At 29.5% G+C, this 12005-nt stretch overlaps 2 protein-coding genes across 2 annotated transcripts in view; one reads left to right on the top strand and one right to left on the bottom strand.

Annotated features, from left to right (window-relative positions):
• Positions 1-1882, bottom strand: part of LOC126742504 (rap guanine nucleotide exchange factor 4) — a 97649-nt gene extending 95767 nt beyond the window's left edge. The window contains exon 1 of the mRNA XM_050449154.1: positions 1733-1882. Coding sequence (XP_050305111.1) covers positions 1733-1761 — 29 coding nt within the window. The 5' untranslated portion in view covers positions 1762-1882. The remainder of the gene's footprint in view (positions 1-1732) is intronic.
• A 4314-nt stretch (positions 1883-6196) lies between these two features.
• LOC126742506 (dynein axonemal assembly factor 3 homolog) lies at positions 6197-9889 on the top strand. Its single transcript, XM_050449158.1, has 4 exons — positions 6197-6397; positions 8517-8887; positions 8938-9240; positions 9295-9889. The coding sequence occupies exons 1-4, from the start codon at positions 6245-6247 to the stop codon at positions 9806-9808; spliced, it is 1341 nt and encodes a 446-aa protein (XP_050305115.1). The 5' UTR covers positions 6197-6244; the 3' UTR covers positions 9809-9889.
• The last annotated feature ends 2116 nt before the right edge of the window (positions 9890-12005 follow it).

The following is a 12005-nucleotide window of genomic DNA, read 5'->3' as shown; positions in this document are numbered from 1 at the left end:
CTTTTTCTCTCTGAATGAAAAAACTCGATATTTCTACCCTTTTCTAAAGCAAAAAAATCAATACTTATATCTTTTAAATGAAAAAGAATCGATATTCCTCATCCTTGTAAGATAAGAAAAATATTGGTAGTTTTTTTAAAAGAAAAAAGTCGATATTTTTCATCCTTGTCAATTGAAAAAGATCGATATTGTCCACATTTTTTAAAAACTCAAAATTATTCTTCTGTTTTTTTTAATGAAAAATCGATTATTTATTTTAAGAAATTTTTTATCGATTTCTTTCTTTTTTCATAAAAAGATCAAACTATATTTTTCTCTTTTCTTATGTCAAAATTCCGCAATTCTTTTATATTATTTAAAGTGAACTAAGTCGATGTTTGCCTTTCTAAGAAAAAAAATAAATGGACATTTCACCATTTTTTTTAAAGAAAACTCATAATTTTTCCTATATTTTAAAGTAAACAAATCGTTGTTTGTTTACATTTAAAATAATGGAAAACAAACGACGTTTGCATATTTTATTACATTTAAAAAAAAAAACTATTTTCTTAATTTCTAAAAAAATAAATCAACTTTTTGCAAATTCTTTAACGTAAAAGATCAGTACTTGTATTTTTTAAACTTATCAGTTTTTTAAAGGTAAAAAAATCGATAATTTTCCTACTTTCTCAAGTGAAAATTTATCGATATTTTGCGAGTATATTTAGTAAGAACATCGCAATTTTTTTTAGTCTTTTTAAGTAAAAATTTGATATTTTTCTTATTCTCCATTCTTTTTATTTTTTCCTCAAGTTTCCCCTAAACTTTTCCTCATGATTTCTCCGCCTTCAAAAGTGAAAAAATATCGATATTTTATATACTTCCAGCGAATCAATGACTATTTTTTATTTTTTTTTTATTAAAAAGTCGTTATTTCTTTGTATATTTTCCAGTAAAAATCAATAGTTTTATATTTTCTAAACAGAAACAAAAAATTACTATTAATCCTTCTTGTTTTAATAAAATACCGCAATTTTCCTTACTTTCCAAATTTAAAAGCCATAAAAACCCTCCTACTTTTAGATCCATATTTTTTTTTCTATTATTTCAATAAACCAATCGCCATTTTCTTTATTTCTGAAATTAATAATTAATACTTTCCTTATTTTGCAAAGGTAAACAATTGATGTTTTGTCTGCTATTTTCCCTCCTTTTTGTTTAAATTGACATGGTAAAGTAGGAGTTTCGATTTTTCATTTTTCTATTATTTAAAGTGAAAAACGTGATGATTTTTATTCTACTTGAATGATAAAAATAACCACATTTTCACAAATTGAACCCTGTTGCCTTCCTTTTTAATGACAGAAGGAAAATAACAAAAGGGTTAGAAGGCAAATAATAATTTAAAAAATATTGATACAATTACTGACTAAAATAGTGATAAACCTCAATATGTTTCCTATTTTCAGTCAAATAAACACGAACATATTATATATGAGCGATTAAATGATGTTTTTCATATATATCTGTGAAACTCCAAAGGCCCTAATAAAGAAATAAAAAGCGCTAAGACAAAGGGAACGTCTGAAAAAAAAAACAATAATTTATCATTTGGATTCCTAAATAATCCTGTTGGATTCTTTTATTATATATGGAACACCCACACAATTTTTTTTTTAAATTTCCATTTAACTTCAGACATATTTTTTATGAAAACTTTTTATGAATGTAACTTTCTTAATAAACAAACTACCTTTTATCAATCGACGTAATCCATTCCATAGTTCCCCAAAAAAACAAACAAACAAAACAAAAACGAGCGAACAAATTCACGAATAAAATATCGCGTCGCGTATCAAAATTTCCATGATCGGTAAAAAAAAGTCGCGCCCGTCCAACTGGAAAGCAACAACTGGAAAACTGTCACGTTTCCAAAAGTCTGACGCTCCAAACGGGATAAAGAACCGAATGCGCAAGACTCACACCATCCATAACACCGTAAACTCCTGGAATAGTGCTGACGATTATTAAAAAGTTCTTTCTTCGGGTGCCTTCGTCTGGATTAATTCAAGTTTAAACCGATATGGAATATATAATTTATCAGGATATAAGACTGAAGATGTGTAGTGAATTTATGCACTCAATAATTTAAAAAAGTAGTTCCATTGGTGTGCGGGAAGTTTAAATATTAAGTGAAGACTTACTTTACCACCGGTTTATCCTTTGCCATATCAGAAACTTAATTCTATGCTGAGAATGAGAGATGAAAGCTTCCCGGATATTAATTAATAAAACTTAAAACAAAACTGTTAAGATTTTATTTAAATTACATTATTATACATCACCTGGAGAAGTGTATGTGTCAAAGCAACTAAAATATGGAAAAGCTTTCTAAGGAGTATAAATTGATATTTTGCGATAATCAGCATTTTCGGTTTTTTTTTAGTTTAAAAATATCGATTTTTAAATAATAGGGAAATTAGTAATCCAAAGTAGGTACAAAATATATATTTTTAAGTTAAAAAAATTGCAACATGACGTCAAGCCAATAGATTCCTTTAACGTAAAAATATCGATTTTTTCTACTTTCCAATTTGACCAATTTTTTCTATTATTTAAATTAAAAAAAATCGATTATTTTCCTATTTTTTAAAGTGAAAATAAGTCGACATTTTGGAAAATTTTCCATGTCATAAAATATAGATAAGTTTCCTAATGTCCATTGATACTTTTCCTATTATTTGACGTCCGAAAAATACGATAAATTTTTAAGGTAAACATAATTTGACACATTTTATCATAAAAATATCGATTTCTAAATAATAGAAAATTTGGCACTGAAAAGTGGAAATAATATTGAAATTTCTACATTAAAAAAATTGCAACAAAACGTAAACATCGATCCATATTTTGTGGCTTTTTTAACGTAAGAATATCGATATTTAATAAATCCGAAAAGTGGCAGTGGAAAATACGAACAGGTATGGATATTCTTAGGTTCAAAAAGTCGCAACAAAAGTGACCATAAATGGACATTTTCAGATTTTTTTAACGTTAAAATATCGATTTTTTCCTATTTTTATTGCTATTTTTGTATTATTGGACGTAAATAAACGATCATTTTCCCACTTTCTAACTTGAACATAAATCGATATTCTTTATTTATTAAATATTGCAAAAACTGGCAGCGAAAGGTACAAAAAATATTAAAATTTTTACATTAAAAAAAAACGCAATATATTCTAAACACAAATCGACATTTTGAATTTTTTTTAACGTGAAAATATCGATATTTAAATAATAGGAAAGTAGTTGCAAATTGCAACATATTGTGAACATAAATTGACACATTTCGCGAGTTTTTCATTGTAAAAATATCGATATTTTTTCTAGTTTTCATTGCTTTTTTTTCCTTTACAAAGAACGAAAAAAGTACGAAAAGTTATCGATGTTTTTACGTTCGAAAAGTCGCAACAAAAGTGACCATAAATCGACATTTTCGATTTTTTTTAACGTAAAAACATCGATTTTTGTTCTATTTTTATTGTTAATTTTGTATTATTGGACGTAAATAAACGATAATTTTTCCACTTTCTAACATGAAAATAAATCGATATTTTTTATTCAATAAATATTGCAAAAACTGGCAGCGAAAGGTGCAAAAAATATTGAAATTTTTACATTTAAAAAAACGCAACATATTCTAAACATAAATCGACATTTTGAGATTTTTTTAACGTTAATATATCGATTTTTTTCCTATTTTTCATTGCTACTTTTTATATTATTTGACGTAAAAAAAACGATCATTTTCCTTTAACATAAATCGACATTTTTCATTCAATAAATATTAAAAAAATAAGAGCAATGGATAGTAAAAAAATATCCAAAATTTTATGTTGAAAAATCGCAATATATCCCAAACATAAATCGACTTTTTGAAAATTTTTTCATTTAAAAATATCGATATTTAAATAATAGGGAAGTTATTGCAAATTGCCACATATCGTGAACATAAATTGACACTTTGCGACTTTTTCATTGTAAAAATATCGATATTTTTTCTAGTTTTCATTGCTATTTTTCCTATTATTTGATCTAAAAAAAAGAGAGTTTTTCTATATTATAGGGTGAACATAAACTGACATTTTGCATCTTTTAACGTAGAAATATCGATTTGTAATTAAAAATAAAATTGGAAGTGATAAAATTCCTAGCAATGGTTCAACAAGTAGCAAAATATCGATATTTAAATAATCCGAAAAATGGCAGTGGAAAGTACGAAAAGTTATCGATATTTTTACGTTCAAAAAGTCGCAACAAAAGTGAACATCGATATTTTCCATTCATTAAATATTGGAAAAATAAGCAACGGAAAGTAAAAAAATATCGAAGTTTTTATGTTGAAAAATCGCAATATATCCCAAACATAAATCGACTTTTTGAAAATTTTTTAACGTGAAAATATCGATATTTAAATAATAGGAAAGTAGTTGCAAATTGCAACATATCGTGAACATAAATTGACACTTTGCGACTTTTTCATTTTAAAAATATCAATATTTTTCCTACTTTTCATTGCTATTTTTCCTATTATTTAATCTAGGGTGAATATAAATTGACATTTTGCATTTTTTAACGTAAAAATATCGATTTTTAATTAAAAAGAAATTTGGCAGTGATAAAATACGTAGAAATGGTTCAACAAGTAGTAAAATATCAATATATTTACGTTCTAAAAATCACAGCAAAACGTGAACATAAATTCACATTTTGAAATATTCTTAAAATATAAATTTAAAAATTAAAAAAAATGGCCATGGAAAAAAGGATAAATATTGATATTTTTACGTTAAAAAAATGCAACATAACGTGAACATAAATTGACATTTTGCGATTTTTTCATTTCAAAAATATCGATATATTTCCTACTTTTTTCATTGCCAGTTTTCCTATGATTTGATCTAAAGAAAACGACAGTTTTCCTGCATTTTAAGGTAAACATAAATTGACATTTGGCTTTTTTACGTGAAAATATTTGATTATTTAAATAATAAAAAAAAATCGAAACATAATGTAAACATAAATTGACATTTTGCAAGTTTTTAGCGCTTAAATATCGACATTTTTACGACTTTTCATTACTAATTTTCGTATTATTTGACGTAAAAAAAGCACTAAATTTCCTACTTTCTACTTTCCAATTTTTCATTGCTATTGTTCCCATTGTTTATAGTAAAGAGAAATCGATAAAAAAATCGCTAATGTCGATACCTTTTAATTAATTTGAGCAATGGAATTTGGAAATTCCTTTATTGGAATTCAAGATAACGGAATTTTATTCCAGGAGTTCCTGTAAAAAAAAATTAAACTTTTATGAATATAGTGAGTTTTAGTAGTAAAAATTTTAAAATCTTGCATATTCTAAGAAGAACCTTTTTAGCCTTTCTGGAAAAATTTTGGAAATCCCTTGCCTGGGACTCAAGATATTGGACTTTTATTCCAGGGGTGCCTGGAAGAACAAAAATAATTTCTCACTTATAATTAATTAGTAAATATCATGATAGTAAATTCTTAATGCTCAACATTTTTTAGTTTTAAGTTATTGATTTTTTAGAATTCTTTGAAGGCTATTTTAGAATTAACTAAAATGTATTGTGTGAAATTTTTTAAATAGAAAAATCGCATTTTTTTCCTATTCCTTAGATCGATATTTTTCCTCCTGTCCATTTTCCCTATTACCTGAGAGTTCCCGTTATGATTTTCCCAATTTCTTAAGTAAAGAAAACTCTATCGTAAAGATAAGATGTCAATCTTTTTTCAATTTTTTCAATCATATCATTGGACTCAAAATGTTCTTAAAATAAAAAAATCAACCGTGAAAAATGATTTCCGTGGCTCTGTGACCCTACTTCCCCCAAAATCCTTTATATATTTAACCCTTAAAACCTTCGCTAAAACCCTAATAAGGGTTCCTTTTACCTAACCACCGCCGATAACGATGACATCACGAGGATTTTCCCATTTATTCATTCCAGCCTTAAACTTAAGCCCTTACTCAATTTTTCCAAGACATTTAATCATAAACGAGCGAGACAGAGTGAAACTTCAAGCCCGTTTAAAAAGGCTCGAATATACGTACAACGGCGTTATTTAATCGATATCAAAATCACCCCCCACGGGATTTATCCTGACATTTAATAAATCAAGTTTCTGACGCTAAAAACGTCAAAGTAGACATTTTTTTTTAAAAGGCAACAAAGAGATGTTTTGGGGAATTACACCCGCATTAGATTTACTAGAAGAATACGAACGATGCGAGCGGGATTTGCCGTCGGAGGTGAACGTATTGATTGTCGGGGGGGCCGATGGACGACATGTACTTAAGACGATTGCTAGAAGGTATAAACATAAGCTGGTAAGTTGAAATTATTCCGAGAATGTTCTTAGGAAGTACTAAAACTTTTACCTCTTTTTAAGACAAACTGCGTTCCAGTTTTTAAATGTCTGCACTCTCATAGTTTCATAGATACAAACATAACTTTTAATTTAAAATTCTTTTTTTTCACCTTTCAACGAAAATTCCTTTTTTTTTAAAACATTTTTGGCAAAAACGGTCAAATAGGTGTCCAATGATTTTATGAGAAGAACCTGCGTTCCAATTTTCAAATGTCTACCTCTCACAGTTTCACAGATACAAACATTTTGTTCCTAGAAAACATTTTATTTAAAGTTTCTCTTAAGATTGGAACACTCCTGGAAAAAAATTTCAATATCCTGAGTTCCAGCAGATGGATTTCCAAAATTTTTCCAGAAAAAGCTTAAATTGTCTTCTTAGAATCTGAAAACTCAACTGTTTTAAAATCTTGACTACTAGAACTCACGATAGTTACTGCTTTATAAGTGAGAAATTATTTACTTTCTTACAGGCACACCTGGAATAAAATTCCAATATCTTGAGTCCCAATTACGGGATTTCCAAAATTTTTCCAGATAAATCTAAAACAGTCTCCTGACAATCTGGAATGCCAATAATTTTAAAAGTTTGACTTCTAAAACTCACGATATTCACTAATTTATAAGTGGGAAATTATTTTCTTTCTTACAGGCACCCCTGGATTAAAATTCCAATATCTTGAGTCCCAATAGAGGGATTTCCAATATTTTTGCAGGTAAAGCTGAAATAGTCCCCTGCAAATCCGAACAGTCATTCATTTTAAAGTTTTGACTACTTTAACTCATGCAATTCACTGATTTATAAGTGAGAAATTATTTTCTTTCTTACAGGCACCCCTAGAAAAAAATTTCAATATTTTCAGTCCCAACAAAGGGGTTTACAAAATTTTTCCAGATAAATCCCAAATAGTCTCCTGAGAATCAGCAAAATTAATAATTTCAAAATTTTGACTACCAAAAATCACTATATTCACTGATCTATAAGTGGGAAATTATTTTTATTCTTACAGGCAAATTCCAATATCTTGAGTCTGAATAGAGGGATTTCCAAAATTTTTGCAGATAAATCTAAAACAGTCTCCTGACAATCTGGAAAGCCAATAATTTCAAAATTTTAACTACCAAAAATCACTATATTCACTGATCTTTAAGTGGGAAATTATTTTCTTTCTTACAGGCACCCCTGGAATAAAATTCCAATATCTTGATTCCCAATTAAGATATTTCCAAACATTTTCCAGATAAAGTTAAAATAGTCTCTTGAGAATCTGAAAAGTCACAAATTTCCAATATTTGACTACTGAAACTCACGATATTTGCTGATATATAAGTGGGATTTTTTTTTTCTTAGAGGTACTCCTAAAATTCCAATATCTTGTGTCCTAGTAAAGCAATTTCCAAATTTTTTTCAGATAAAGCTAAAATAGTCCTCTGGGAATCTGTAAAGTCAATAACTTCAAAATTTGGACTATTAAAACTCGCGTTATTCACCGATTTATAAGTGAGAAATTATTTTCTTTCTTACAGTCACCCCTGGCTTAAAATTTCAATACTTTGAGTCCCAGGAAAGGATATTCCGAAATTTATCCAAAAAAAGCTAAAATGACTCTCTTAAAATCTAAAAAGCTAATAATTTCAAAATTTTGTACAAACATCTACCTTTTACTGTTTCGGAGATACGGACATTTAGTCCTCCGAAAAAAATTCAATTAAAATTTGTTCTTTCACTTTTCAAAGTGATTTTCTCTTTTTCTAAAAATTTTTGGAAAAAATGCTCAAATAGGTGCTATTAGAAGTATAATACAAATATTTTGTTAGAAGTAACTACTTTACAATTTTCAAATCTCTATCTTTTGTAGCTCCTGAGAAACGAACATTTTATCCTTGGAAAATTTTAATTAAAACGTCTTCTTGTATCTTTAGAATTAAATTTCATCTTTTTTAATATTTTTGGAAAAACGCTCGTTCTAATAGAAGAAACTGCGTTTCAATTTTCAAACATCTACTTCTCACAGTTTCAAAGATATAAGACCCTACTCCTCACTAATAAATAAACCCTTCTAACAAAATTTTTTTTAAAGGTAAAATTAAACTTCTACTTGATAGAACCATGCATGGAAACCGTAGCAAAACAGCTTCTACTACTCCTGACAGCCCTGCAGCCTCAAAGTGCCCTGGGCCTAGAGCAAAAAACCCGAATTTTCATGGAACTTTACGGCAACACTTTGCTTCGCCCTTACACATCCAAATATTTAACTGCTGCCTCAGAGGATATGGTCGAAATGATCACCAACTACGACTACTTACAAGAAAAAATAAATTTTCTCCATATGGACCTTAAGTACAAAGAAAGAGACTATTTGGAGAACATCGTCAAGTTCTGGTGCGGCAGAGGCGAGTTTAACATCATGGAAATCTGGGATAAACGGTTAAGGAAATCCCTTGGGATAAGGTAAAAAAGTAGAGGTTCTAATTATGCCCATTACCAGTTGAAATATTAAGGTACGACTCAAAAGAGGGCGCTTTCGACTGGGATTTACACATGCGAATGCATCCCATCGGCGGCAAACAGGTGTGCAACCAAGAATACAAATCTTTCCGGCGAACTGGAGTGGCATTCACTTGGCTAGAATCGGAAGTTTCCAGACCGAATAGAAGTTTGGTGTGTGCGGTTATACCAAACGGAACCAGCTTCGCCCACTACGGATACTTGGGGGACATGGAGATTGGACCTTTTGTAACTTTTGGATTGCAGTGTGAAGATCCAGAGTTTTTGAAGAGCACCAATGGGAAAAATGCTTATAGGTATAAAACCCAGATGTAATTAAGCAATTGGTTACTTATTGTAAAAACTTTTAGGGCGACTGATGTAACTGAGAGAAACCTTAAGCAAGTTTTCTATGAGATGGAGCATCAAGAAGAGTATCAGCATACAAAGAAAAACGAGATGGAGTTGGGCTACGCTGTTATAAGACAAGAGAAGATTTTAGTGGATATTAAACCCTCGGCAAAATCATCCAGAAGGCTTGAGAGCTGCTTTTCAGTAAAGAATGTGGCCATTACCTTTCTATCCATAGCAAGCTTAAGCCAAATGGACTATAGTGACAAATATGAGAATATGTTTGATATAATTTACTTTGCTAGCAATTGTTTGAAGTATTATAGCAGTAAGGTTATTAATAAGGTGGCCAAAAGTGAGGCTGCACTGTTACTCGTTGAACATCAGCTTTTTGTGGTGAACCATCGGAAATCCGGGTTAGAGGAGTACGCGAAATCTGTAAGGGAGATAGTGAAAGACACCGATATGGAGGAATTGGAGTTTGAGCTGGAGAAAAGTTGTTATTTTCGTTTTAGGAGAACGTGTGTGAAGTGATTTTCATTTTAAATGAATATCGTTTTGAAGAGGTTTTTTCTGAATAGTTTATTTAAATAAATTTTTCCTTAATGGGTTAAATGATTGGAAGTAATTATTTATTGAAAAATTTGTGACCTTACCGTCTTAAGTAAGTGTATAAGCAAATAACAAAGAAAATCTTGATGATGGTTTGCCACAAGGTACAGTTAGTTCTTGGGCCGTTAATGTTCTCAATACATATGTTCTCAATACAATACACATCTCGTCCTTTGCCGATGACACTATTATATATTATGAAGCCACCTCCTGGAGGGAAGTAAAGATAAAAGCAGAACATGAATTACGTAAAATAAAGGAATGGTTTGACAACATGTCATTAACTATCATCATAAAAAAGATCAAATATATGGCATTTACTAGCTCTAAAAAGAACAGACCCGGATTTACAAACTTAACTTTAAGGACCATATTTTTAAATTAAGCAAAACACTTTCATCGGGATGTTTTGCAGTTAGGTGTGTTAGGTTGGAGTTGAAATGACTAGGACAATCTATTTTTCTCTTTTTGAATCTCAGGTATGGCATCGCTTTTTGGGGTTCAGCTAGCCAATATTTATTAAAAATGGTCATTTGTTTTATGGCAAATGGTCACCAGAGAAAGTCCTGTAGACCGCATTTTAAAACACTCCGAATTTTGACTCTCGCTTCGGTATACAATTACTTGAGACAGCTAGTCTTGTCTATAAATACAGCAATGAGAAAATAAATAATAACAGAGCTAACCTTTTAACCAGACAAGAATTTACTGTTCCCTTACCGACACCGCAAAGTACTCACTCATTTATATATGAGGGAAGGAAAATATTTAATCTTCCTGAGAATATTAGACGTGCTGTCTCTGTCATGCAGCTTAGAGCTAAATTAAAAACTTTTTTATTGGAGGAGTCTTTATATACCATGGGAGAGTTTTTTGACACAAGATTTTGAATATATATATATATATATATACCCACCTAATGGAAAACCCAGCAATTGTATTTTAAGCATATGTTTATACTTATATCCATTTGTTTTTTCTTTTTAAATTTAAAAAGTGTTATTGTACTCTATCAAATTTTAATCTGTAAATTGTCTTTTAAATGTTTTGTATCTAATTGTGCTTAGCCAAGTTCTACATGGTTTTAATTTTAACTAGATGTAATTTAGAACTTTAATCATGGATATAAAACCGCAAATATTTATCGATTTGGAAGGTTAATATGGAGTGAAAAAGTAGATTCTAAATACTGTTACTATGAATATAGTAATGAATTATTTATTTTCATCAATAGTGAAGAGCCAAGAATTACCACCTCTGTTGTTATCCCTACATCACTTATTTGGTAATTCTGGTTTATTGCACATAGAAAAAAACTTATTAAATATTAGTGTAGTTGAATGGAGCAGAATTGTGAATTAATTTTGTTAAAGCGATTTTAAAGATTTTTATATTCAAGTTACCTAAAATTATCATTCGCCTTGGACCTGATTCAAATCCAAAAACTTGGATAAAAGATGCATGGATTTTTGTAAATCTTTCGATGGAAGGTGATCAATACTCCAAAGTACCTTTTAACACAAAAACCACGCAGATCTGTGGACTAGAAATGAAGTTACGACTCAAGTTACCTGGAAGTATCTTTTCTCTTAAACATGATTTATAAATAGTTAAAAATACTTTTAATGCATGGATTTTCTTCAATGAAAGCTGAGGAACACTCCAAGGTACCTTTCAACACAAAAATTATGGAGATCGAAATACTAGAAGTGTAATTATGACCCAAGTAACCTGGAATTGTATATTGTCTTGAACCTGATTTCCAAAAATTTAGATAAAAAAGATTTTGATGCATGGATTTTTGTACATCTTTTAATGGAAGGTAAAGAACACTCCACGGTACCTTTTAACACAAAAATCTTGCATATTTGAGCACTAGAAGTGAAGTTATGACCCAAGTTACCTGGAAGTGTCTTTTCTCTTCTACATGATTTCCAAAAACTTGGATAAAAATGCTTTTAATGCGTGGAATTTTGTACTTTTTTCAATGGATGGTGAAAACAGTAAAAGGTACATTTTAACACAAAAACCATGTAGATCTGAGCCCGAGAATCTGAATAGATGTATGCAATTTATTACACCTTACATATATATTAAAAAAAAATTTATACATAGTCAT

The sequence above is a fragment of the Anthonomus grandis genome, chromosome 11, assembly GCF_022605725.1.
Source record: "Anthonomus grandis grandis chromosome 11, icAntGran1.3, whole genome shotgun sequence".
NCBI classification, from domain to species: domain Eukaryota; kingdom Metazoa; phylum Arthropoda; class Insecta; order Coleoptera; family Curculionidae; genus Anthonomus; species Anthonomus grandis.
Note: the sequence above shows the minus strand (reverse complement) of the source record. Positions and strands in the feature narration are given on the sequence as shown.